Consider the following 26,068-nt stretch of genomic DNA (forward strand, 5'->3'; position numbering starts at 1 on the left):
TCAAACTTCTTTAATCATGATATTTGCCAGTTAATATAATATTATGGGTGAGTTATTTGATTTGTCTTGACCACTCTAACACATACAAAATAAATGGAAAGGTAATATTTATGTAGGACTTTACTGTTAAAAATTTTTTATTGCTTTCATTTCCTGTGAAGAAACTTAACAACAGTTTTAAATGCTTGTGTTCGGTAGTGATCTTTCTTTTTCTTCTTTTTTTTTTAAAAGTCCTCTCTGTAGTTCTACTTTTTTATTCTGGTTTCCTTTGTCTGTGCAAGCTACTAGGTTTCATATTTCTTTGGGGGCAGATCTGATAACTGCTTAGTAAGATTATAGCTTCTGTGAATGTAACTAATAATCTTTCTCTTCCTATAATATCCATATGTATTAGAATGTTCATAGAGATGAATATTTAAAAATAATATGTAGCAGCTAAATCCAAATATGATCCCCACCACATTCCTAAAATGATAAAGCATATGTTAAAGTATAATTTCCCATGCCCTTTGACCCATGAATGGATCTATAAATTGTGATCTATGTACACCATGGAATATATGCCTTAAAGAAAGATGGAGACTTTACCTCCTTCATGTTTACATGGGTAGAGCTGGAACATGTTCTTCTTAGCAAAGTATCTCAAGAATGGAAGAAAAAGTATCCAGTGTACTCAGCCCTACTATGAAACTAATTTATAGCTTTCATATGAAAGCTGTAACCCAATTATAGCCCAAGAATATGAGGAAAGGGGAGAGGGAGGGGAGGAGAGGGAGGAGGATGGGTGGAGGGAGGGTGATTGGTGGGATCACACATATGATTCATCTTATAAGGGTACATGTGAATCTCTCTAAATGTAGAATATAAATGTCTTAACACAATAACTAAGAAAATGTCATGACGGCTATGTTAACCAGCCAGTTTGATGAAAATATTTCAGATTGTATATAAAAACCAACACACTGTACCCCATGCCTGCATTAATGTACACAGCTATGATTTAACAAAAATTAAAAAAAATAAAGTATAATTTCCTTAAAAGTAAAATCATCACTCTCACTTTCCCTTTTTAGCAATTCAATTTGTTTCAGGCCTAAATCCTCCGTTCCTGTTCCCCAGTGGGTTCTTTTTTTTTTATTTTTGCTTGTGCCTTATATTTGTGCTTTCCATAAGCAAATCCACAGAGGTAAAATCACACCCCTCTGTGATGTTTGCTGTCCCTGGAGTAGAGTTGAATTGTTTATTCATTCAAACTTGGTTTGTCCTCTGAGAAGCAGTTGTCTGTAATTGATACATTATAATCTAGAAAGTGGTGCCATTTTCCTAAGGCAAGCGGACAGTAATCACCTTATTTGTAAGCAGAGTACATTTTTACAGTATCACAGAGCGGGAACACTCTTTCATAGTAGGGATACCACTCCTGAATCACTTCAGAGGTGATTCTGGGGTATAGAGAATTTGCAGAGAATAAGATTCTTTCCTACTATTGTAAATCTTTAAATGTTTTTCCCTTCATTCTTTTTATAAATAAATGTTTCTAATGGTCTGAAAATGGTTACTGGTCTTTCATAAGCCTCATCTGGCCTTTCTCCTCACTCTCTCCCAAATAGAGATGGAGATTACTATAGTGGAAACTGAGCTGTTTCATCACAGCAGATAGTTCTCTAAACTCTTAGTTTAGAGTGATTGAAATTTTGAGTCTGCTGATTATTTAAGCTAATGTGTCTTCCCACCTACACTGTTTAACTTGGAGGTACCTTTTGTGTTGATAGAGTTCTGTATAATCTACATGACACATCTACTGTCTTTACCTTGAATAGTTACAAATGAATTCTGTGAAAGTGTGGATTTTATAAAATGTTAGAGAAAATGTTTTATAAAATGATAGAGAAAATGAGTTTTATGTAGCTTTCTATGATCTCTTGTTTATATCTCTTTTAGATAGGTACAAATATAATAGTAGTCATCTTAGTCCACTTTTTTCTTTGAAAATTATTTTTCTTGAGAGATATGCTCTTAAATATATTTGTGTCATAAAAGACAGTGAATCTGTACTCTTTGCATTTAAACTTGACTTTAGGAAAAAGAACTTTTAAGAGAAATGTTCAAATGGAAATAAACTTTGGTTGCATCTAGCTTTTAACGATGAATTTTCCCTTTGGCTCATTAAACTAGAAACCTATTTATCAATGATTGTAGTGTATTTAGGAACTGCAAAATGTAGAAAGGAATGAATGTGGTGAGATTAACCAGAGTAGGCAGAAAAGTGACAAGTGCTCTTCATTGGGCAAGACAGGTAGCATATTAGAGAAAATGGCCCAAATTAAATGCCTAGGATGATGACTCATTAGATTTATGTCCCCTTGGAGCTTAAAAAAAAAGCATAGATAATTTAATGTAGCTTGCCTTCTTTGACAGATCTGGGAAATAAGCTTAGTGGTGAATTCCTTTAGGTTGTCTTCCGTAAGTAGGCTAGTGAATTTGCAGCAGAGCTAGGGGCACAAAGCTGGAATGATTGGCTTCTAGTTCGGTATCTTCCCAATTATAAAATAATGGTCATTTGCCTAGGAATGGGATTTGGAAGTCATTTGGGATAGTCTAGTAAAGCCTTTGCCCTCAGTGCTATGCCCAACAGGGCAACGTCATTTGGGGTATTTTCAATTTAGAAACAAACCAGAAAACTTTAATCTACTGCTTTTTGCTAAAAGCATTACACAGCTGTCTCTGGAATATTGCAGAGAAATGAATAAAATGCTCATCTCCTTGGTTGGAAATATATCTGATTTATCCTTATATCCTCATCCCTAAGATACACAGCTTCTAATAAATAATGTTTGTAATAAATACATTTAGCTCCCACCAAATAATGATTATTGGATGAATGAATAACACATCATTCAAAGTTAGAAAATACAGGGCGTGATACTGGGATTTTTTGAAAGAGATTCTTTCTTTAGTATTTAAATAGAATATTGTGCCAATTAAAGCATAATAGAAGAGCAGAAAGACCAGTCATTATATTTTGGATTTTCTATTCAGCTGTCTTTTCAGGAGATGGTGCTCTGAAGGATGTTACCTTTTTTCAAATGTGAATTGATGTTCAATTTAGCAAGTAATTTACTTCCTCATAGAATAAATATATGTTTCCTGGTCTCATTATTAATGCGTATTTAGTTAATAAACCACTAAACAGTTTTGGAGGAAGGAAACGCTCCTCCCTGGAATCTGATTGTGTTTAAACTTTCTAGTGTGAAAGTCTCCCACGGGGAATTAGTGGCAGATTAAATGGTTTCTGAGGCATAACTCTACTTACTGTTCTTTTTTAACATAAATTTTTAAAACCTCTTTTTCCTCTTCTTCCTCCTTCTTCACGTAAAATTTTTTGTGTATATTTGAGGTTTACAAATGATATTATGAGATAAATAGAGACAGGAAAATGATTACAATAGTGAGGCAGATTAATTTATCTGTCATCTCACATGGTGACTTCTTTTTGCGACAGGGGTACCTAAAATCTACTTATTTATCAAAATCTGCAATACAGTACAATTCTATTAACTTTAGTCCTCTGCCATATGTTAAATCTGTAGACTTCTTCACTTTACTGTTTAATGTTTATCATCATGCCTGTCCCTGAGGACTAGTTGAAAGAAGGCACATCAGGGCAAGAGGATAAAATAAAGCCCTCTGTGACAAACCGTTTACCAAGTGAAAACCACTTTATGTGTTTTTATTCTTGTTCTACAATGTTTGTTTTAAATTAGTTGACATTATCACCTGGACACGAAAACAGTGAAATTGAGATATGTCAGGCTCCTCATATTAGAGGCAATATTATATTGCCATTTAAAATGGACATAATATAAACTATACTGTTATTAACATAGCCAAATGTAATTTGATATTGTATATCTTATTTGGTTTTTTATTATTTATTATTTATTTTGAGACAGAGTCTCAAGCTGTTGCCCTGGGTAGAGTGCAGTGGCGTCACAGCTCACAGCAACCTCCAACTCTGGAGCTTAAGTGATTCTCTTGCCTCAGCCTCCCAAGTAGCTGGGACCACAGGCACCCACCACAATGCCCGGCTGTTTTTTTGGTTGTAGTTGTCATTCTTGTTTGGCAGGCCCGGCCTGGATTTGAACCCGCCAGCTCTGGTGTATGTGGCTGGCGCCTTAGCCACTCAAACTACAGGTGCCCAGCCTTGTTTTATTTTTAAAGTGGAACAAAGAGACACATGCACTATAACCAGCTCTTCTGTTGTTACTGCCTCCAGATTTATCTCTGTTCTCCCTCTAACCTCCTGTGTGCTGCCTTAGATGACCTGTCCTCTCTGCGGCGTGGGGTGAGGTCCAACTTGCTTCTTCTGTCAGTGGTTTCGCTGTTTGAGTTCTTCTCTGTCTTTAGCTTTTTAGTACAGCAGTCCCACCTTATCTGGGGTATGTTCCAAGACCCCCAGGGGGCACCTGAAATCACAGAGATACTAAACCCTGTTTACACTATGTTTTTCCATCTGATAACCAGATGGCTACTACATGACTAACAGGTAGAGTACAGGATGTGGATATGCTAGACAAAGGGATGATTCACCCCTTGGCACGGGAAGAAGATGACACAAGATTTTATCATGCCACTCAAATGGTGCACAATGGTTATATATTATTATATTAGATATTATAACTTGTTTATTTCTGGAATTTTTCTTTTAATAATTTTAGACTGCAATTAACTGTGGGTAACTGAAACCACAGGAAGTAGAACTGCATAGACTACTGTATGGTATTTGGTATACATTCTTTAAAAGGATGTCTATATACATTAAGCTTAATAGTAAAACAAATATTAGGTACCCATCACCCAGCTTAATAACCCAAATACCAGTACCTTGACATAAATCTGTGTGCCCCCTCCTTGATCCTGTTCACCTGCCCTGGCCCTTAACACCTAACTTAAATGTGTGTTTATTCATCCTTTGCATTCTCATTCTATGTATGTGCGTGTGTGTGTATGTATTAAAAAGTTAACTACTAAAGACAAAACCTTAGAAGAAAGTAGGGAATGTTTGTCTTTTATTCTGTTATGTCTATACCTAGATATTTAGAGATGCAATTTAGGAATATTTCTAAATAATATATTTAGTTTTATTGATTTTAAGCTTTATAAAAAATATACTTTATCATTCAATGACTTGGTTTCTCTCACTCACCATACTTTAAAAATTCATGCGTACATTTCCAGCAGTGGTACTTGATTCATTTTCACTGCAGAATGATGCTCCAATGGTAATTTACTTATTTTCCTGCTGATGGGCATTTTAGGTTGTTACTATTTTTTTCTACTGTGAATGGTGCTGCTGTAAACATTCTTACATATATTCCCTGATAAATATGCACAGGATTTTCTCTGCAGAATATACAGGCAAAGGTTATAGAAATACTCACATTTTCAAGATAATGACAAATTGTTTCCCAAGAGATGTTCTAAATTGTATATCCACTTGCAGCGTATAAGAATTTCCTCTTCTCCACAACCTTGCTAAAACTTTATGTCACCATTATTGTAGATGTCTCATAAAATAAGGTAGGAATATTCCTGCATTTCTGTTCTCTGTAAGCATTTTGTGTTAAGATTGAAGTGATCTGTTCTTTGTTTTAACAAACTCCCTGTAAACTGTTCAGGCTAGTATTTTCTTTCTAAGAGGTTTTTTTTCTTAAAGAGAGATTTACATTTATTTTATTTTTTTCATATTTTTGTTTTTTAATATGAAGAATTTTGAATACACAGGTTAAAAAACAGTATAATTAACTCCATGTATCATTACACCGAGTTCCAACAGACATCAACCTGTGGTAAATCCTGCCCCATCTTTAATTCCCATCCACTTCCTCCACCCATAATATAGTGAAGAAAATTGCAGATACATCACTTTATCCTTGAAGATTTTGATGTGTGTCTTGAAAACATAGAGATTCTTTTTAAAGCATATAACCTGATACCATTATCACACCTTTAAAGAAACAATTCCTTAATGTCAAATGGTTTCAAATTTCCAATTAATAAATATTGTAGAATAATTTTAGTTAAATTTAGGCATCATATATATTTTAGCTTTTATTTAAAAAAATATATAAATTATATACACATACATACAGATTGACTTGTATCAAGATACAATTAATGTTCACATATTGCATTGGGTTGAGAAGTCTTTCTAAATGAATATGGTTTTAGGGTCTTTTAAAAGATTGCTGATTTGATTATTGATTTCCAGTTTGATTTAATTCTGATGGTACAACTTGTTAGTTCCTTTGAAATTTACCAAGGCTTTCTTTATGGACTAATACATATTCAGATTTTTAAATATTTCACGTTTGCTTGAAAAGAACATGTGATTCTCTTATTATTGTTTGTGGGATTCTGTATTTGCCCATTGAATACAGGATTTTAATCCTTGATTTCTCTTTCTCTTTTCTTAACATTTTCTTTCTTAAAGAGACCATGTTGTTTGTCCTATAGAGTTTCTGATAGTTTGCATGTTTCAGCAAGCATCCCTGTGGTATATAGTTTAGCATGTTCCTTTGCCTTCTCAAACCTCTATATTTCTGCAAATTGATACCTGGATACAGACAGTAAGATATTCAGAGTTGATCTTCTTTTTCCGAGGCTATTCATGAATGGTGGTGATAGGTTCATCCCTTGATCATGAAACTCGTAATAGTTGTCTTGATAGCAGCCATTGGTGTTCAGTGTCTAGGTCTCTTAGTTCATTAAAAATTATAAACTGATGGTCCAGTTCTATTATTCCTTCATTTACTACCTGGAATCCTTTTATTTATTTATTTATTTTATTTATTTATTTTTTGGCCGGGGCTGGGTTTGAACCCGCCACCTCTAGCATATGGGGCCTGTGCCCTCCCCTTTTGAGCCACAGGCGCCACCCTCCTGGAATGCTTTTATAATGAGAAACTTATCTTCATTTATTATTTGTCTATTCAGTGATATAGTTTGTATATGAAAGGTTAGATAAATGCTAATTTCCTTTTATTTGCTGGTTTTCAATATAATAATTTTGTTCTCTAGCTTAATCCAATAGTGATTATTATCTCTTTTGTATCAGTGTGAGCTCATTGATTTAAACATGTTTAATGTTTTGGTTTGTGGTATTTATTAGTCCTGTTGATGAACAAATCCCTCCTGACCACTAGAAGCTTTTCATGTTTTTTGAACAATCATAAGTCGTCTGTGATAGCTTTTTTGATATCTGGATTTAAAAAGTATTCCAAGTTCATCATTTCTTTCTTCATTTCTCCAAGGTACCCTGATTCCTTTTAATGAGAAATGGTATGTGGAAATCACAATCTAGGTGTCTGGGTATGATGCATATTTCTACAGAATTGGTCATCATTTTTATTTATTTATTTATTTTTTAAATTTACCTATTTTTTTTTTATTAAATCATAGCTATGTACATTAGCTGTGTACATTAATGCAATCATGGGGTACAATGTGCTGGTTTTGTATACAATTTGAAATATTTTCATCAAACTGATTAACATGGCCTTCACCACATTTTCTTAGTTATTGTGTTAAGACATCTATATTCTATACTTAGTAAATTTCACATGTACCCTTGTTAAGATGTACCGTAGTTGTGGTCCCACCAATTACTCTCCCTTCTCGCTCCCCTCCCTCTCCTTTTCTCTTCTTCTTGGGCTATAATTGGGTTAGAGTTTTCATATGAGAGCAATAAATTGATTTCATAGTAGGGCTGAATACATTGGATACTTTTTCTTCCATTCTTGAGATACTTTGCTAAGAAGAATATGTTCCAGCTCCATCCATGTAAACATGAAAGAGGTAAAGTCACCATCTTTCTTTAAGGCTGCATAATATTCCATGGTATACATATACTACAATTTATTAATCCATTCATGGGTCAATGGGCACTTGGGCTTCTTCTGTGACTTAGCTATTATGAATTGGGCTGCAGTAAACATTCTGGTACAGATATCTTTGTTATAATGTGATTTTTGGTTTTCTGGATATATACCTAGTAGAGGAATTATAGGATGGAATGGCAGGTCTATTTTTAGATCGCTAAGTGTTCTCCAAACTGAACGTATTAGTTTGCATTCCCACCGCAGTGTATAAGTGTACCCTTTTTTCCACACCCACACCAACATCTCTGGTTTGGGGATTTTGTGATGTGTGCTAATCATACTGGAGTTAGATGATATCTTAAAGTAGTTTTGATTTGCATTTCTCTGATGATTAATGATGATCAGCATTTTTTCATATGTCTGTAGCCTGTGCACCTGTTTTCTTCAGAGAAATCTCTCTTCAAGTCCCTTGCCCACCCTGAGATGGGATCACTTGTTCTTTTCTTGCTAATATGTTTGAGCTCTCTGTGGATTCTGGTTATTAAACCTTTGTCAGAGACATAGCCTACAAATATCGTCTCCCATTCTGAGGGCTGTCTGCTTGCTTTACTTACTGTGCTCTTGGCTGTGCAGAAGTTTTTTATTTTGATCAGGTCCCAGTAATGTATTTTTGGTGTTGCTTCAGGTGCCTGAGGGATCCTCCTCATAAATTATTTGCCCAGGTCCATTTCAAGTGTTTTCTCTGCACTTTCTTCTAGTATTTTTTGAGGTACATGTCTTAAGATTAAACCTTTCATGCAGTGAGAGTCAATCTTAGTTAATGGTGAAATGTGTGAGTCCAATTTCAGTCTTCTACAGGTCACCAGCCAGTTCACCCAGCGCCATTTGTTAAATAGGGAATCTTTTCCCCACTGAGTTTTTTTAATTGGCTTGTCAAAGATCAAGTACCGGTAGGTAGCAGGGTTTATCTCTTAGTTCTCTATTCTGTTCCATACATCTACCTCTCTGTTTTTGTGCCAATACCATGCAGTTTTGATCACTATCAGTTTATAATATAATCTGAGGTCTGCTAGCGTGATTCCTCCTGCTTTATTTTTATTTCTGAGTAATGTCTTGGCTATTTGAGGTTTTTTCTGATTCTGTATAAAGCAAAGTATTATTTTTTCGAGATCTGTAAAGTATGACAATGGAGCTTTAAAGGAATTGCATTAAAATTGTATATTGCTTTGGATAGTATGGGCATTTTAACAGTGTTGATTCTTCCCAGCCATGAGCATTGTATGTTTTTCCATTTGTTAACATCTTCAGTTATTTCTTTTCTCAGAGTTTCATAGTTCTCTTTATAGAGATCTTTCACATCCTTTGTTAAGTAAACTGTCAAATATTTCATCTTCTTTGGCACTACTGTAAATGGAATAGTCCTTGACTGTTTTTTAGCTTGACTATTGTTGGTATATATAAATGCTACCGATATGTGAGTGTTGATTTTGTAACCTGAGACACTACTGTATTCCTTGATCACTTCTAAGAGTTTTGTAGTAGAATCCCTAGTGTTTTCCAGATATACAGTCATATCATCTGTGAAGAAAGTTTGATCTCTTCTTACCCTATATGGATACCCTTGATCACCTTTTCTTCCCTAATTGCAATGGCTAAAACTTCCATTATAATGTTAAAAAGCAGTGGAGACAGCAGAAGAAAATAAATAGCCAAAATCAGAGCAGAATTAAATGAAATTGAAAACAAAAGGATTATACAATAGATCAATAAATCAAAAAGTTGATTTTTTTAAAAGGTCAATAAAATAGATAAACCTTTGGCTAACCTAACCAGGAAAAAAAGTAAAATCTCTAATTCCATCAATCAGAAATGGTAAAGACAAAATAACAACAGACTCCTCAGAAGTTAAAAAAAATCCTAAATAAATATTGCAAGAAACTCCATTCTCAGAAATAGGAAAATCTGAAGGAATAGACCAATACTTGGAAGGATGCCACCTTCCTAGATTTAACCAGAATGAAGTGGAAATGTTGAACAGGTCTATATCAAGTTCTCAAATAGCATCAACTATACAACATCTCCCTAAAAAGAAAAGCCCAGAACCATATGGCTTCACATCAGAATTTTACCAAACCTTTAAAGAGGAACTAGTACCTATATTACTCAACCTTTCCGAAATATAGAAAAAGAAGGAATACTACCCAACACATTCTATTCAGCAAACATCATCTTGATCCCCAAACCAGGAAAAGACCCAACAACAAAAGAAAATTATAGACCAATATCACTAATGAACATTGATGTGAAAATATTCAACAAGATCCTAACAAACAGAATTCAGCAACACATCAAACAAATTATACTCCATGACCAGGTCAATTTTAACCCAGGGTCTCAAGGCTGGTTCAATATACATACATCTATAAGCATAATTCATCACATAAACAAATTAAAATACAAAGACCATCTGATTTTCTCAATTGATGCAGAAAAAGCTTTTGATAATATCCAGCATCCTTTCATGATCAGAACACTTAAGAAAATTGGTATAGGGCGACCACCTATGGCTCAAAGGAGTAGGGCGCCAGCCCCATATACTGGAGGTGGTGGGTTCAAACCTGGCTCTGGCCAAAAAACCAAAAGAAAACAACAACAACAAAGAAAAATGGTATAGAAGGGACAGTTCTTAACCTGTTAGAGGCCATCTACAGCAAACCCACAGCCTATATCATATTGAATGTAGTTAAATTGAAATCATTTCCACTCAGATCAGGAACCAGGCAAGGTTGCCCATGGTCATCATTTTTAAACCTTTCCCTGGACAGAACTAGAAAGTATACTTGTTCATGTGCATGTTTTTGTTTAAGATGAAATGCATTATAGAGTTTAAATTGATACCTCTAATTCAAATTGAGCACCATAAGGGTAATTTTTTACCCTCCAAAACCTTCCTTTCTCTTTGTCCCTATTCCATTTTCTTAAGGATGTTGGGGGTGGCAGAATTATAAAATCCTTTATCTCTCATGTACTTTGTTCCTTATCAAGTCAAATCAGAATAGCAGTACTAAAACTGTCACTAATAGTATGATTACTGAAAACGTGAAGAATCTATTACTTCATTGGTTATAGATAGTCTGTTTTTATGTCAGTTTTGATAAATCACACTTTTTATAGGAATACATCCATTTCTTCTAAATGTGCATAGTTATTATCACAAAATTGTTTTATATCCTTACTATCTTTTTAAAATTTTTATCTACCCACGATGGTACTTCACTTACTTTTTGTAACTATTGCTCTTGATGAAGTTGTATTCTTTTCATTCTAAAGTTATTTATTTGCACCTTTTTTCTTTATCTTGTGGAGGCCATTGTTGATTTCATTAGTCTTATCAAGAAACAAGTTTTGGATTTGTTGAGATTCTGTAATATATTTGTTTTATATTCCATTAATTTCCTATTTCTCACCTCCTTCCTTCCACTTCCTTGAGTTTATTCTGTCTTTTTCCTCCTCTTACTTAGCTCATAATTCATTAGACTTTCTTTCCTAATGTAAATATTAAGGCTATTAATTTCCATCTTAAGTATTGTTACCAATAGTGATTTGTTGTAAAGCCCTAATTTGATAGAGTCTGTTATCACACAAGAAATTGTTAATATCAATAAAATATTTGGGGGGAATATTTTATGTAAGCTGCTTGTATCTCCTGTTTTTTGAAATGTGATATTATAGTTAGATTCTTTTTAGCATATGCCTACAACTTATTATATTGATTTAAATATTAACTAATATCATTATGTTGGAAATAATATTGCATATTTTATTCTAATTTAACTCCTCATTGCATTCATGGAACTTAATCGTGATTTACTAAGCATTTTTTTTTTAATTTTCCTTTTATAGGTTATTTTAGTGTCTGCCAATAAGTTGACTCGTTATATAGAACCGTGCCAGCTAACAGAAGATTTTGGGGGAAGTCTCACCTATGATCACATGGACTGGTTAAATAAGAGGCTGGTTGGTATATTGCAATGAGATAAAATGTTATTATATATATCAATAAGATATTTTGATAACTTTATCATATAAACCAATGAAAATAGATTAAAACCCTTTCTACAAAAAATGGAAAGTTGTAGTTAATACCAACTTAAGTCGGACTTAACTTGATTAGAAGCCTTTTGCCATTTGCGAGGTATATAACCTTCACCAATGTATTGAATCTCTCTTTGCCTTGGTGTCTACATCTCTCATATGGTGCTAATAGAACCTAGCTTGTGAGAATGTGGGGAAGATGAACTGAATATATAAACCCTCTACACCAGCACCTGACTGCTGTAGCACCATATAAGTCTAAGTTGTTGCTGTTGTCAGCGGCATTGGTAAAAGTTGTACAGTTTTTAAGTAGGATAGCAGAGCAGCATAATTTCATGAGAGGAATCTAGTTGACTTGTGCCATTTTTAGAAGATATTTAAACATCAACTGGAATTGTCAATTTGAGCAGTTTAATAGATTATTTTATTTCTGAAAATGTATCTTCTTTGTCAGTCTAAACTTTTGAAATTGGCTAGTCTATATAATTCAGTGTTGTTTTCCTATTAAAAGAACATACTTCAAATTAACTCAGTTTGTATTTTATGCTACTTTTATTAGAGGATAGTAAACTTGGTTTTCTCTGAGTAGATAACCATTTCTACTATATTTGGAAAGTGTTACCAATATGTGATTGTGTACTATACTACATATAAACTAGACTTACCCAAATACCTTTAGAACTATTTGAAGAAATTATATTGAAATTATAACTAACTTATTTTTCTGCTACATGTTCTTAACTGTTACAAGTAACCAACATGGCTTGGTGATAGAAGAACATAAAGAAAAGTTCTGTAACTGGTATCAAGGGCTTAGTAGAATCTATCTAAATAACATTCATATAGTTAAACTGTTATTGGTACAAATCTTTCTCAAACACAGAAATAAAAATATAACTGTCACGATGGAGAATAAAAAGAATCTTTTAATGTATTTAAATTTTAAAAATTCCGTATCCATTTAAACTAAGTCATTGTTTGAGGAAGCAGTTTTGTCTTCTCTTGCAGACAGTGTTGTGCTTCAGTGATCGAATTGCACTAAGTGACTTCCTGGGAAGGAAAGGGAACAGTAGGGGCTACTTCTGTTGCTCTTAACTGGCAAATCTTGTCACATATTTATTTTTAAGAATGTTCTTAGTACATTAATAAAATCTCATATTACAGGTTTTTGAGAAGTTTACAAAGGAATCTACATCATTATTAGATGAACTTGCTCTGATTAACAATGGAAGTGATAAAGGAAATCAGCAAGAGAAAGAAAGGTGAGTGGCCAGTTGTGATTAATCTGATGACAGAAACCTGTGTTAATGTAAGCTGAGAGAACTACAGTAAACAAGTCTGCATTTAATCAAAATTGACATACAGTATTCATGAGAATTTACTTTACATTGAAAACTTACTGATTTGAATCAGTTTCTTTACAAAATCCACTTGTGATCAATAGTAGTGTGTTTACCTTTTCTGACACTTTAAAATATTCACTTACAAGAATATGTTTTCAAAATGAAACCATTTTCTACCTTTTTTAGATTTCTACTCTTTGCTGGTGAAAACTATGAAAAAGTTACAGCTTAAAATAAAATGATTATAACCGTATTTAAATACATGAGCACTTAAATGTCTGACTTGTAGAACTTCCTCTGTCCTCATAAAATATGTGATATTCATGAGCTCAACTTGAGAAATTTAGGACTTTATCACATGGGATGAAGTAATAGTTGAGTTGTATTATCTAACTGTACTACCTAGATTTATCATTTTAACATATTTCTATTACACTTTACAGCCTTGTCAGGTTTAATTTTTTTGTTAGTATACCAAGTTTCTCTCCCCAGATACAAAGCACTCCAGGAAGCAAATAGTCTCTTCTTGGTCAATTGATTATTACTGGTCACTAGAACAGTAATTTTTCATTGGAAACTCAAACGTATCAATAATCATTCTTGTCTTTTTCCTTTGAATCTGACCTTGAAAATACAGTGGAACATTAATAAAATGCTTCTTGTTATTCCATGAATCTAAATATAGTCACATATTAATTAACTGAGATAATAAGAAAGATGCAAGATCATAGTTTTAACACCAAATTTTGATTAAAACAAAGTCAAAATGCGAAAAAAAATGATTTGAGCTCCTAAGCTCAAGCCATCCACCTGCGTAAGCCCCACAAGGTGCCAGTATTACAAGGGTGAGCCACCGTGTCCGGCTAGAAGTATAACCTTAAACATTACTCTTTTGGTGCTTGCCAGGTCTGTGGATTTAAACTTTCTTCCATCAGTTGATCCTGAAACAGTTCTTCAAACAGGTAAGATGAAAAAATGTATTTATTAGTGATCATAATCCAGTAAGCCAATTAAATCATTTAGTTCATTAAATAACCATTGATTCAGCATGTATGTGGTACCTGTGTTAGGAAATTAGAGAGAAATTTTTCAAACTGCTTTTGATTTCAATAGCTAGTGCATTAAGATACTTTATAATATTAGAAAATCAATAATGGTGATTATTAGATTATTTCCCTTTCTATAAAATGAATATATAAATTTCTCTTTCATTGAGTTGCTGTGTGCATTGTTGACTACTCATGAGCCAGGCATTGCATTTTTATGTATTTTCATATTTCATTCTTCTAACCACCCTTTATTTTCTTTATTTTGTACTTGAGGAAGCCAAAGCATAAACGTGTAAAATAATTTGTTCAAGATTAAGCTATCAAACTATTAGGCTCTATCACTATAACTCAAAATAAGTCTAAGTCCAGACCCATTAGCTAAATTGTCCTATAGTTATCCATGTAGAAACATTCAACACCTTGCAATGCCCTTGTACAGAGCGAGTGCTCAGAGCTGCCTGATGTGTATGTTCCAGCCCAAATATCTATAACTCTCACAAACTCTAGGGGAACAAATTGAAATTGTTTCCAATGGAAATACCTTGATTTTATTTCTAATCAATTTTTTCTAATAGCTCATAATTCTAATGCTGCTGTGTACCAGGCCCTGTTCTAAATACTTTGCATATGTTTAGTCATTTTCCACCACAGTGTTGTGTAAGGAATATTATCATCCCAATTTTAAGATGGGAAAACTAATGCATAAAAATGAAAAGTAACTTTCATGAGCCATATAGCTAGTAAATACCTGAGTTGGGACTTGAATCCAGGCAGTCTGGTTCCAAAGCATGTTCTTTGAAGACATGATAATGTGCCACTTTTCAAATAGAAATGATATCCACAAGGAAAATGTTAACAGCAATAACTGTCAAAGTAGAAAAAAGTATTCTGATATTAATGGCTTTTATGAATATATAGAAAAAGACTTTGCACAAATCTTTAAAACTGGTGTTTTTCCAATTATAAAATGTAATGAAGAGTAAAGAAATAAATTCAGAATATCTTTATTGTAGTGATTCAGGCATGTTTTTCCAGTATAATATACATCTTATTTCCTTAGAGAACAAAGAAATACTTGTACTGTCTGAATTATTATGTTTAAAAGGTACGGTAGACTTAGCCAAAATACTGCTTTAGATTTAAAACTTACTTCCATGTATGTATTTATTAACATTTTGAAAGCTTCTTACTTTAAGCCATTGAATTAAGAAGGTTTTAAAGTTTGTATTTTAAAATTAACTTTGTATGTTACTAGGTCCTATTTTATATGCTATTAACTCTTAATGTAGGGATTCAAAGAGGGTATAAAACAGAGATTTAGAAAGAATACTGGTGGATTTTTTTTAGAAATTGGGAATACTTCTAAAACATAATAGTTCTATTTTTATTGAAAGTCATTTAAATTTAGGATATTTTTCTAAATAAAAGTAAAGGAGATTCAAATATCTGTATATTGTGTTAGTACCTAAATTTTAATCAGAATAGTTTTATCTTGGAGAAACAACTTTAATTACTTTTAAAATTGTTTAATTCCTATAGCTTTAGATATATTAATTCCTACAGCTTTAGATATTACACTTTCTACAATTTTAACTCATGTATGAGTGTATTTCCTACATAAGTTTGCTGTAATTGAATCCCATTCAGTGCAGTTCTAACAGTAATATGGCCCATTATGATTCATAGTTAATATGTTGTGGAGATTCTTATAAATAGAGATTATTTAAATATTACCTTGTACCATTAATAAAAATGCTCCCATTAATTGTACATTTCTTACAACTTTTTTAATAAGTGCTGTGACTGAGAATATGGATTAATACTGAAAATTTACAACATATGGCTTAGATTAGTGCCATCAGACAGAAATCCTAGAGGGTAATCTTGCTATACAGCGAAATAAGATTGCATGGCGCAATATCCTGGGTAATGAATCCACAATAGCCAGAATATGACAGATAAGCAGGAAAAATATATACACCATATATATACAGTATATGCTGAATATATAGTATAGCTGTATATTTATACCATATATATGATACTTACAGGGTGTTCATGAAGTTCGTGTGCAATTTTAAATTGCACACTATTTTAAATTACACACCAACTTTATGTCCACCCTGTGTATTTATGGCATAGGATGGAGCATTTCACTATGCCATCTGATTTGTATAGTTTATATGTACAATTTTTCTCTTTATTGTGATACATAATTTTTTTTTTGGTGATACATAAATTTTTAAATTGCGCATCAGTACTTGTAGCCTGGTAGGTAGATGGTTTTAAAAACAAAGAACTAAAATTATAAAGATCAAGTAGTAAAACTTTTATTTCTTATAGTTATTAATTACAAATATCTTTTATTGGTAAAGGGCATGAATTGTTATCCGAATTACAGCAGCGGCGGTTTAATGGCTCGGATGGCGGGGTCTCGTGGTCTCCTATGGATGATGAACTACTTGCTCAGCCACAGGTTATGAAGTTACTAGACTCGCTCCGAGAGCAATATACCCGCTACCAGGAGGTGTGTAGGCAACGCAGTAAGCGCACACAGTTAGAAGAGATTCAGCAGAAGGTGATGCAGGTAGGTCTCTATCTGATTTGAAGGCACTTAACTCTTTTTACTTCTACATTTTTTTTCCTGAGAATTTCTTCTGTGTAACTCTTTGCTTAATTTCATATATGTATTTAACTGACTTCTGACAAACTTTTTACTGAGTTTATCTAAACTATACAAAGAACCTGAGGCACATCAAACTGGAGTCTGAAACTGTTTTTAATTATTTATCTTTTTACAAATAGCATTTGCATCAAAATTATTTCTCACAGTGATGACTTTGGGCACTCAGCTCACTCTGACAGGATGAACTTCAGAAATAACTAGTTTTGGGACACACCATTAGTGGTCTCCATGTATTCTTTCAATAAATGAACATTTGATTATTGAAATGTGATTTATTCTTAATTTTCAGTAGCTTAGTAGGTTTTTTTTAAATTTGGACATTATGAAGTGTTTTTATTCTAACAAAGTACATAAATGCAAGTAATTCTAATATTTGACTTATTTTTTATGGTATTGATAGAAAATATTAAATGTATTTCTTATGAATTTTTAGTTTCTTTTAAAAATGATTTTTGGGCCAGGTGCAGTGGCTCATGCCTATAATCCTAGCATTCTGGGAGGCTGAGGCAGGTAGAATGCCTGACTTCCTGAGTTCGAGACCAGCCCTGAGCCAGAGCGAAGAATAGCTGAGCATTGTGGTAGGTGCCTATAGTCCCAGCTACTTGAGAGGCTGAAGCAAGAGGATCACTTAAGCCCAAGAGTTTGCGGTTGCTGCGAGCTATGATCCTGCAGCACTCTACTGAGGGCAACAAAATGAAACTGTCTCAAAAAATATATATATATTATTTTGGGCCAGGCACAGTGGCTCATGCCTGTAATCCTAGCACTTTGGAAGACATGGTATTAGATTGCTTGAGCTCAGTAGACCAGTCTGAGCATGAGAAAGACTCTGTCTCTACTAACAACAGAAAAACTGAGGCAGGAGTATCCTTGGGCCCAAGAGCTCGAGGTTGCTGTGAGCTATAATAATGCCATGGCACTCTACCGAGGGCGACAAAGTAAGGGCAACAAAGTGAGACTCTGTTTAAAAAAAAAAAAAAGAAATTGACTTTTATAAGAAAAGTAGGCTAAAATACCAAAAATCAATAGTAAAGGAAGATATTTGTGTTATTTAGATTATACTCTGGATTTTTATCTGTTGTATAGTGAAGAAAATAAATCTTTAATAAATAATAAGTCTTTATCTGGATTTATTCATTCACCAGATTAAAATTTATTAAGCATTTTTATTACATGGAAAGAATTGTGTTAGGCTTTTACAGGATATAAAGGTAGACTTGGCTTTTCCTGTCGATATAGTTTAAGGAAAGATTGTGTTAAGTGTCACAAAGACAGGCCTGCGGTGCTCCAGGCAGTTAGAGGAGGTATTTCTATGGCTGCAGGTAATCTGCGGAGTAGCCCTTGAGATTGTGCTCCAAGAATAAGACTTCACCATGCAGTGATAGACTTTTAAGGGACTGGAGTATAAAGAATAGTGTGATTAAATACTAGCAGCATGAAATGCCACGGTGTGTTGAGGGAAGCAAAGGGCACAGTGGGCAGTTCGTGGCCTGTAAGAGTCACAGAGCATAATCAGAGAGCAGGATCCCAATCCTAGCTCCTCCACTTCGTAGCTGTGTGACCACAGACCCTGTGCTTTACCTGCCAGAGCCTTGCTTCATCTGTCCTCTTCCTTTTTTCTGTTTCTCTCTTTCTTTCCCTGTCTTCCTGTTTTCCTTAATTTAAACAGGGAAAACAATTGCAAGAGTATCTTCAATTTGTAAAGAACACAAATAGTTAGACCTTTTTTGAAAGGCTAGTGTTCAGAAATAACCCAGCCATCAAGCAATATACTTATTACATTCATTTCTCCTGAAATAGACTTTACTTTAAAGGTCAGTTGCCGGCAAATCTTTTCTATAAAAGGCTAAATATTTAGACCTTGTGGACCAATATAGTCTTTGTTGCAGCAATGGCTATTTAACTCTCCTATTATAATCAAGAGCAGACATGTACATCGCTGTTCTTCAATAAAACTTTATTTATAAAACAGTCAGAACTGGCCTGCAGTCCATGACGTTTGAACTAGAGCACCAGGATGTTATGAGAAAAAAGACTTGAAGAAAGGAGTTGGATCATGTCAAATTCTGTGCACAAGGATTTAGTCTTTATTCCATGATAACCGCATATAAAGTAGAAATTTCTGAGCATACACTATGTGTAACATTTCCTGTATAAGTTAAAGACAGTTAATACTAAACCCAGACAAGTTTTAGCCAGTTAGCTTGAGACTATTTTAGGAAACCACAAACATGGAATAACCTAGTGGTACAAAATTTAGCTTCTGAGCCTAGGTAATAATCTAAGTCCACCCTCTTCTCCCCTTTACAGTGACAACAGCAACAATAATAAAACATATGTACATATTTAACTGGACTATTACAGGGATTAAAGAAGAGAATTTTTATAAAATGTTTAGTGCCAGGAATGTAATGAGTCCTTTATTAATAATTTATTATATCAGTTCACTCATTCAAAATGAATGTCTATAATAGTGTGATATTGTGTTAGGCTTAGGGATGTATTGGTAAATAAAAATAGACAAGGTTATCACCTTGATGGTGCTTAATTACATTATGAAATAGAGTTGTGAAATCACAACTGTGCCGAGAGCTGAAAAGGGGAAGGATCGAAGTAGGGTTGGGACAAGCAAGATGGCATGGGGATGCATCATGTAGTGACTTGCAAGGATTAGTATCTTGGCTCGTCGGATGATGCTGCCCACTTACAGAAGACTGGATGATATTTGGGTTTGAGTGTGGATGGAAATGTGTGTGGAGAATCGTGAGTTTGGTTGCACATGTATTAAATTTGAGGTGATTTTTGTGACATTTAAGAAAAGATGTAGAATGGAGGTCTAGCACAAGTCCAGAAATCAGAGAAGTCTGTGCTGGGACATAATTGTTTGTCATCTCTGTGTGAATGATAATTAAAAGAACTGATGTCCTTGTGTATTGTGCTGTAGTAAACATTCGCGTGCACACATCTTCTTGATAAAATGATTTTATTTCTACTGGGTAACTATTTCATTGCTAGATCAAATGGTAGCTCTACTTTTAGATCTTTGAGGTATCTCCATATAGGTTCTATTAGTTACAATGTCTAAGTGTTCCTTCCTCTCAGTATCCATGCCAGCATCTGTTATTTTGGGATTTAATTCTTTAAAGACTCTATCTCTAAATAAACTTGGTGATATACTGAGCTATAGGAGGCCAGAACTTCAGCACATATGTTTTTTAGTGGAGAACACAATTTATCCTGCAATAAGGGTCAAGTTATTGTTTGGGGTTTTTTTTAAATAATATGGGAAACTTAAGTTAAAACCCATAGGGAGTATTTGTTTAGAGGGACAAGTTGAATATACAAATGAGAAGGAATAATTAATACTGTTAACTTCCTGATGAGGTAGAAGAAAATGGAATCCAAAGCACATTCAAAAAGATTAGCTTTAGAATGGAAAAGTGAGAACTCCTCTGTTGTGACAAGAGGTGCCTCCTGGTGCAAACCAGGAAGTGGAAGAAATCATTGTGTGATTTGCATGAGAGAGAAAGGCCCCCTGCTTGTTGCTGTGGGTCCAGGGAGGGCAGTTGAAGAGGATCAGAAGTTTGAATGGGGTGGAGGAGATTCAAAATTTTCTTTGTAGGGAATAGAAGAGTGAAATTATCACTGTCAACCTAAATAATAAACAGAAGCTCTCTAAAAGAAAATGATATTTATTTGGGAGTAGAGCACTGCAGTGGGAATGCACGTGCCTTAGTAAACCATGTGCATGTTTGGGGAGGTAAAAGAAGACAGAGGCTTTTGAAGGAATAGAAATGAGGACGTTTGCATAATTGGTTTGAAATAATTATCCTTGGCTACAAAGATCAACAAGGGCAACACCAGTCTGAGGTTGGACAGGCAGTCTCTGGGCAGGTGTGCTTATAGAAGTGTGTTTTCATGTACAGTTGCGATGGCTTATGTGCAAGGTTGTGGTTTTTGTAGTCTTTTGTGAAGGCTTTTGTTTTCAGGCATACAAGCATGAGGACCCGCTCTTCATGGCCTCCCCCCTCCCACTCTATTTGTCAAGGGTTCTTTTTGTTTATTTGTTTGTTTATTTTTAAGCATTAGTGACTCCATTGTGATTGTCACAGAAATGTGGTTGAATATTTGGGTAGTATTGATCTTGAATTTATGTGGAACTCTCCTGGCTTTGTAGGTGACCCTATCTGATAGTTTGTACCTGGGTGTTGAAGTATAAGCACAGCAATAGGATTCATCCATCCTGTGTACTTTGCTAAATGAGAAGAATGAGTGTGACAGAAAGACAGAGGGGCAAAGGAGTTTACGTATTGGCAAATGCATTTTTGAAATAATGGGCCAGCTCAGTTGCATAAGGAAGAAACTGGAGAAAGGAGACGACAATTATACTTATAATGATGGTGGTTATGGCAATGAGATTATTAAAAAACAAATAAACTTCATTGCAATTCAAATATTTTTATGAGGGTTATAAATAAATTGGTTAGAGCATTAATTCTGTTTTTCACAGGTGACATTTTAAGGAAGTATTTCTCTTACATACATTGAACTATGTAATAATATATATTTAACTATATAATAGCATATATTGAACGTAAGTTGGTCACATAGAGCATGAACTATACTGTGTTCAGTCTTGCAAATTTGAGGAAAACGTAAAAAAAAAATTTTGCTTATACAGAGATAATTGTAAATTGAATATCTTTATTGATGTTAAATAAGTGCCAGTTGTTTTTACTAACTTATCACTGGAAACGTAATTCAAAAAATCAGTAGCTCTAGTAGATAAACTATATAGTAAGTAATAACTATGATAGTTATTAGTCATTCCCCAGAGTTCAAATTGATAACACCCCTCCATGTGTTATGCAAAGGTTCTCCATGTTGCTGCTGCTGCTAGAGCTAAAAAGTAGATTTCACATGCTTCTGGGTAGGAGACAATGCAACTTCACTGGAAAGTGCTATCAGAATTCTCAGTATTTGTTATGGCAGTAATTACTGCCAGCACTGCAGATATTATTTCTAGAGTCATCCACGGGCGTTTTCTTCCTTTGTAGAGAGAAATCATAGATGCCAAATAGGATACACTCAGAGTTGCATAACTGCACAGCTGGAGGCTGTGTTCTCAGTTCCGCATAGCTTTCTCCAGGCCATGGTGCTTGACATAGCCTTCTGTCCGGTTTGACCTTGCATGCTTCCAGATATCCTCCCATACAGCCTCTAGAAGTAAGCCTGGCTATGGAAGAAGGGTGGTAGTCACAAGCATTTTTGGCCTGCGTAAATATTTGTCATGGTACATTTTAAGAGCACATCTTCAAGGTTATGCTTTGCATATAAATGTAACCATTTGAGGGGTCACAGTGATATGGATTGAGCATAGAACTGTTTTTGCAGTATGTTAATATTCAGATTGAGCAAGATGTCCTGAATGAAATTACATTTTATAACCTAGTTTGGCAAACTGCCATTATTAATGCATTTAAATAGAGTTGTTTACTGGGGGCATCAACCTCAATTTGTATCATTTTTATTAGAAATAGTCATACTTTTACTATATCTACATTAACTGATTCTGCATACTAAGGAGAATTACTTTCAGCACGCATTAAAGCTATATATACATACATTTGGCTATATAACTTTTTTTTTTGTAACAAGGTGATGTCTTTGCTTTATTTAAAATTTATTTTTAAGTGAAAGTTCCATGCTAATGATTTTTCCCCCATCTATCATGATTTTATTAACCTCCTTTTGTTTCTAGAGTATTCTAAAGTCAAAGTCTAAATGTTTGAAAGTGTGGTTTTAAATTTCTAAAAATAAAAACAATATAACATTAATTATTTTAAAAATTGTAAGATACTTTTACCCCACTATTTTTAGAATTTAGATATTTCTAGAGAAGTAATTAGTTATGTTAAGTATGTAAAGTACCTACAAGCCACTTTGTCTCAGTGTTTCTATAGCCATATGTGTAAAGTGCTGAATACAACATTTAGTTCCTGGACTTCCTTAAGAAACTCAGGGTTCTTATTATAAAATGCAGACGTGAGAGACTTTATAAAGAGTGAGTGGACAGAAGGAACGAGGCTACTGAAAAAGTGGGGAAAACAAACAAGGAGGCAAGCTCTTATTAGTGTCGGTGACTGTGCCAGACTTCTTGCATGTACTAGGGGTGTCATCCTGACAACAGCTCTGCATGGTAGGTGTCCTTAACACCATTTTAAATGTGGGGAGCCCAAGTCTTCCATCTGGAAGTGCAGAGCCGGAATTCAGACTCTTGCATGGTGCGTTCTCCATATAGCACTGCTTAGTGGGTCTCTTTTGTGAAAGAGTGATACCTCCCACACGCTGACAGGGAGAAACCGATTCCTGGTTCCCTGCCCTTCCAAAGATCACTCAAACAAAAGATTAAAGCAGAAACAAATGAGATACTGAGGAACAAACCATTGCATTCTAAAGAACACCCAGCAATAGAATTTCCAAATGAACTTAGCACTATGAAAACAGAGGTTAGCCAGAAGTAAACTAAAGCACTTAAAGCTATTCCATTGACTCAGCAATAATACTTTGACTTTTTTGTTTCTAAGTTTTTCTCTCTGGTATTAAACCTTATAGAGAGAGGTAGCAGTTGGAAGTTAACATATTATTGCTTAAGACTCTAAAACATAAGTGGCAGCGAACATTAAGAAATAAATTATGAAAGGTCATATGCCTTGAATAAGTGAAAATTTGCAATATATTCAAACTCATTAATATTTTAAAAATATGTGAAAGATTTCTGTTTTTTTCAATTGGCAGAAGTATTTAAAAAAACAGCAGTCAGTTTGTGTACTTTGGAGAGGTTATTATGTAGTTAAAACCTGGGTGTTTAGATAGAAACATGGGCTTTAGAAAACAAGTTTATAAAGTGTACTGACAGCCATTAGAGTTATAGCATCTTGGATCTAAGAAGATCTCTACTGGAAACCTTTCCTGGAAGATGAAGCAGAATTAGAGAAAAATGCTATGTGTAACTGCTGTATGTATATTCATCATAGAATTACTTAGAATTGATGGAAATTGGAAGCATTCTACATGCCCAACAATAGAAAATGTCTTGAAAGCAGGTATCATAGTTATTTGAGGTGGTGTATTACTTAACTCTTAAGAAGGGTAGATTGATTGGTTGGTTGGTTGGACATATGAGAGAGAGGGAAGCAGGCCCACGGCGAGGGGGTGGGGTGGGGTGGGTTATGCTTCCTAAAAAAGGGTTGTAAGACCATTGAAAATTATAATAACTTTAGCCACATGGAAAATCCTTATAGTATTACAGTTTAATGGTAGGTTAAAAACAGGATAGAAATTACTTATATTCTATGAGCATTGGCTATAGCACCTAAAGCTAGAGTAGCATATGAAAACTCTTATGCATGTGAAGTATTAATGGAAAGAAACACAATAATTTGTCCTGTGGAATCTACAGGGAATTGGGTCCAGGACCCTCTGCAGATACCAAAATCTGAGGATGCTAAGTCACTCACATAAAATGGCATAGTATTTGCCTGTAATCTGTACATAGCCTCCCCTATACTTTAAATCATCTCTAGGTTACTTACGATATCTAATGCAATGTAAATGCTACGTAAATATTTTATATACTATGTTGGAGTGTTTTTTGTTGTATTGTTATTTTTATTGGGCTTTATTTCCAAATACTTTTGATCTGTTGGTTGAATCTGAAAATGTGGAATCTGTGGATACATAGGGCCAACTGTATACATGATTTTTCCTTATGATGTAGTACTGTTACATGATTATAAAAAATAGGATATGTAAACTGTTAGATTTTAAAATTAATATATTTTAACCTGGTAATAACAGAAATGTGCGGTTGTGTTATCAAGTTCAAGGGAAAAGTTCGAGGGAAGCCTATCCACTGGGTTTCTAATACATGCTGCAGAGATATCCTCAGCCACTTCTTCGGAGCTATCCTAAGCTTTGATTTAGGGCATAACCATTCTGTTCTCAAGTTCCTCCTTCTAATTTAGCAACAGATAAAGCTTGATAATATTATTTTTCCTGTTAAAATTATTTAACAGTGTGTATGTGATTTCTGAGTATATATGATTGTGGTGGAGAGTCTAAAAAATCCTCTTCTACATGACAATTTGATCTTTGCTTAACTATCTAGCTCTATTTCCCTGAAGACTTGATAAAAATCAGAATGTCAGCTATGTTACTAGGCCAATATTGCTTATAGTAAATATTATTCCAGATCCAGACTGGGAGAATGATTAATATTTGGTAGAAGGCATAATTTGGGGTGTTCTTGAGTCTAATGACTCTTAATGTACACGGCTCTTGGGACTATTAATTTTTTTTGGCGGGGGAGTGTAGACTTGAAGTATTAATGCCAGAGCGTCTCCTACACTTGCCCATTCAGGTTTGCTCTCCTTACCCTTGCTTCAGGGACTTGACAGAAGAGGAACTCATGATGCTGTCATACTGGCAAACTGCAGGCCCCTCCCTGTGTCCTTCTGAGTAGACTATTGCTAGAGTAACCTCAGTAGGTTTGAATGTTTAGTTGATCTAGAGGGTATTATAGTAGTATAATTCTATAGTTTTAAATTTTCTTTTCAAAGTGGGAAAGTAGTATTTTAACTTTATACTAGTGAATTGACTAACTTTATATTAGTTAATTCATGAACTCAGTTTTATTAGTGCTTTGGAAAGAATCGGGGCACATGGCGTTTAGTTCTAGTTTTTTAACAATTGATTATGTTACCTTGGACAAGTCACTGAATCTCTCTGAAACTCAAGTTTTTCTAATTAGTAGGTAAGAACTTTGATGTCGTTTCTGATATTTCTTCCAACTCTAAATCCTATAGTTCTCTGATTCTCATATCATCATACGTTTACTTTGATCTTCTTTTATAGAAGCTTTCCAGATTTCTTTTAGCCTGCCAGATGATCAGACAGTTGGAAGCCGAAGGTGCTATAGTGTACATTTTTCCAAATTAAGGTTATGGAAACGCT

The 26,068-nt window shown here is 34.3% G+C and overlaps 1 protein-coding gene across 2 annotated transcripts in view; it reads left to right on the forward strand.

Annotated features, from left to right (window-relative positions):
* The window catches only part of SESTD1 (SEC14 and spectrin domain containing 1), a 116,682-nt gene that overhangs the window by 70,371 nt on the left and 20,243 nt on the right, over window positions 1-26,068 (forward strand). For both annotated transcript variants that reach the window (XM_023514168.1, XM_003791473.3), the window contains exons 6-9: window positions 11,784-11,897; window positions 13,140-13,237; window positions 14,225-14,280; window positions 16,743-16,954. In XM_023514168.1, the coding sequence (XP_023369936.1) occupies window positions 11,784-11,897; window positions 13,140-13,237; window positions 14,225-14,280; window positions 16,743-16,954 (480 nt within the window). The remainder of the gene's footprint in view (window positions 1-11,783; window positions 11,898-13,139; window positions 13,238-14,224; window positions 14,281-16,742; window positions 16,955-26,068) is intronic.

This window comes from Otolemur garnettii, unplaced genomic scaffold (assembly GCF_000181295.1).
Source record: "Otolemur garnettii isolate 467f Iridium unplaced genomic scaffold, OtoGar3 scaffold00048, whole genome shotgun sequence".
In the NCBI taxonomy this organism is placed as follows: Eukaryota; Metazoa; Chordata; class Mammalia; order Primates; family Galagidae; genus Otolemur; species Otolemur garnettii.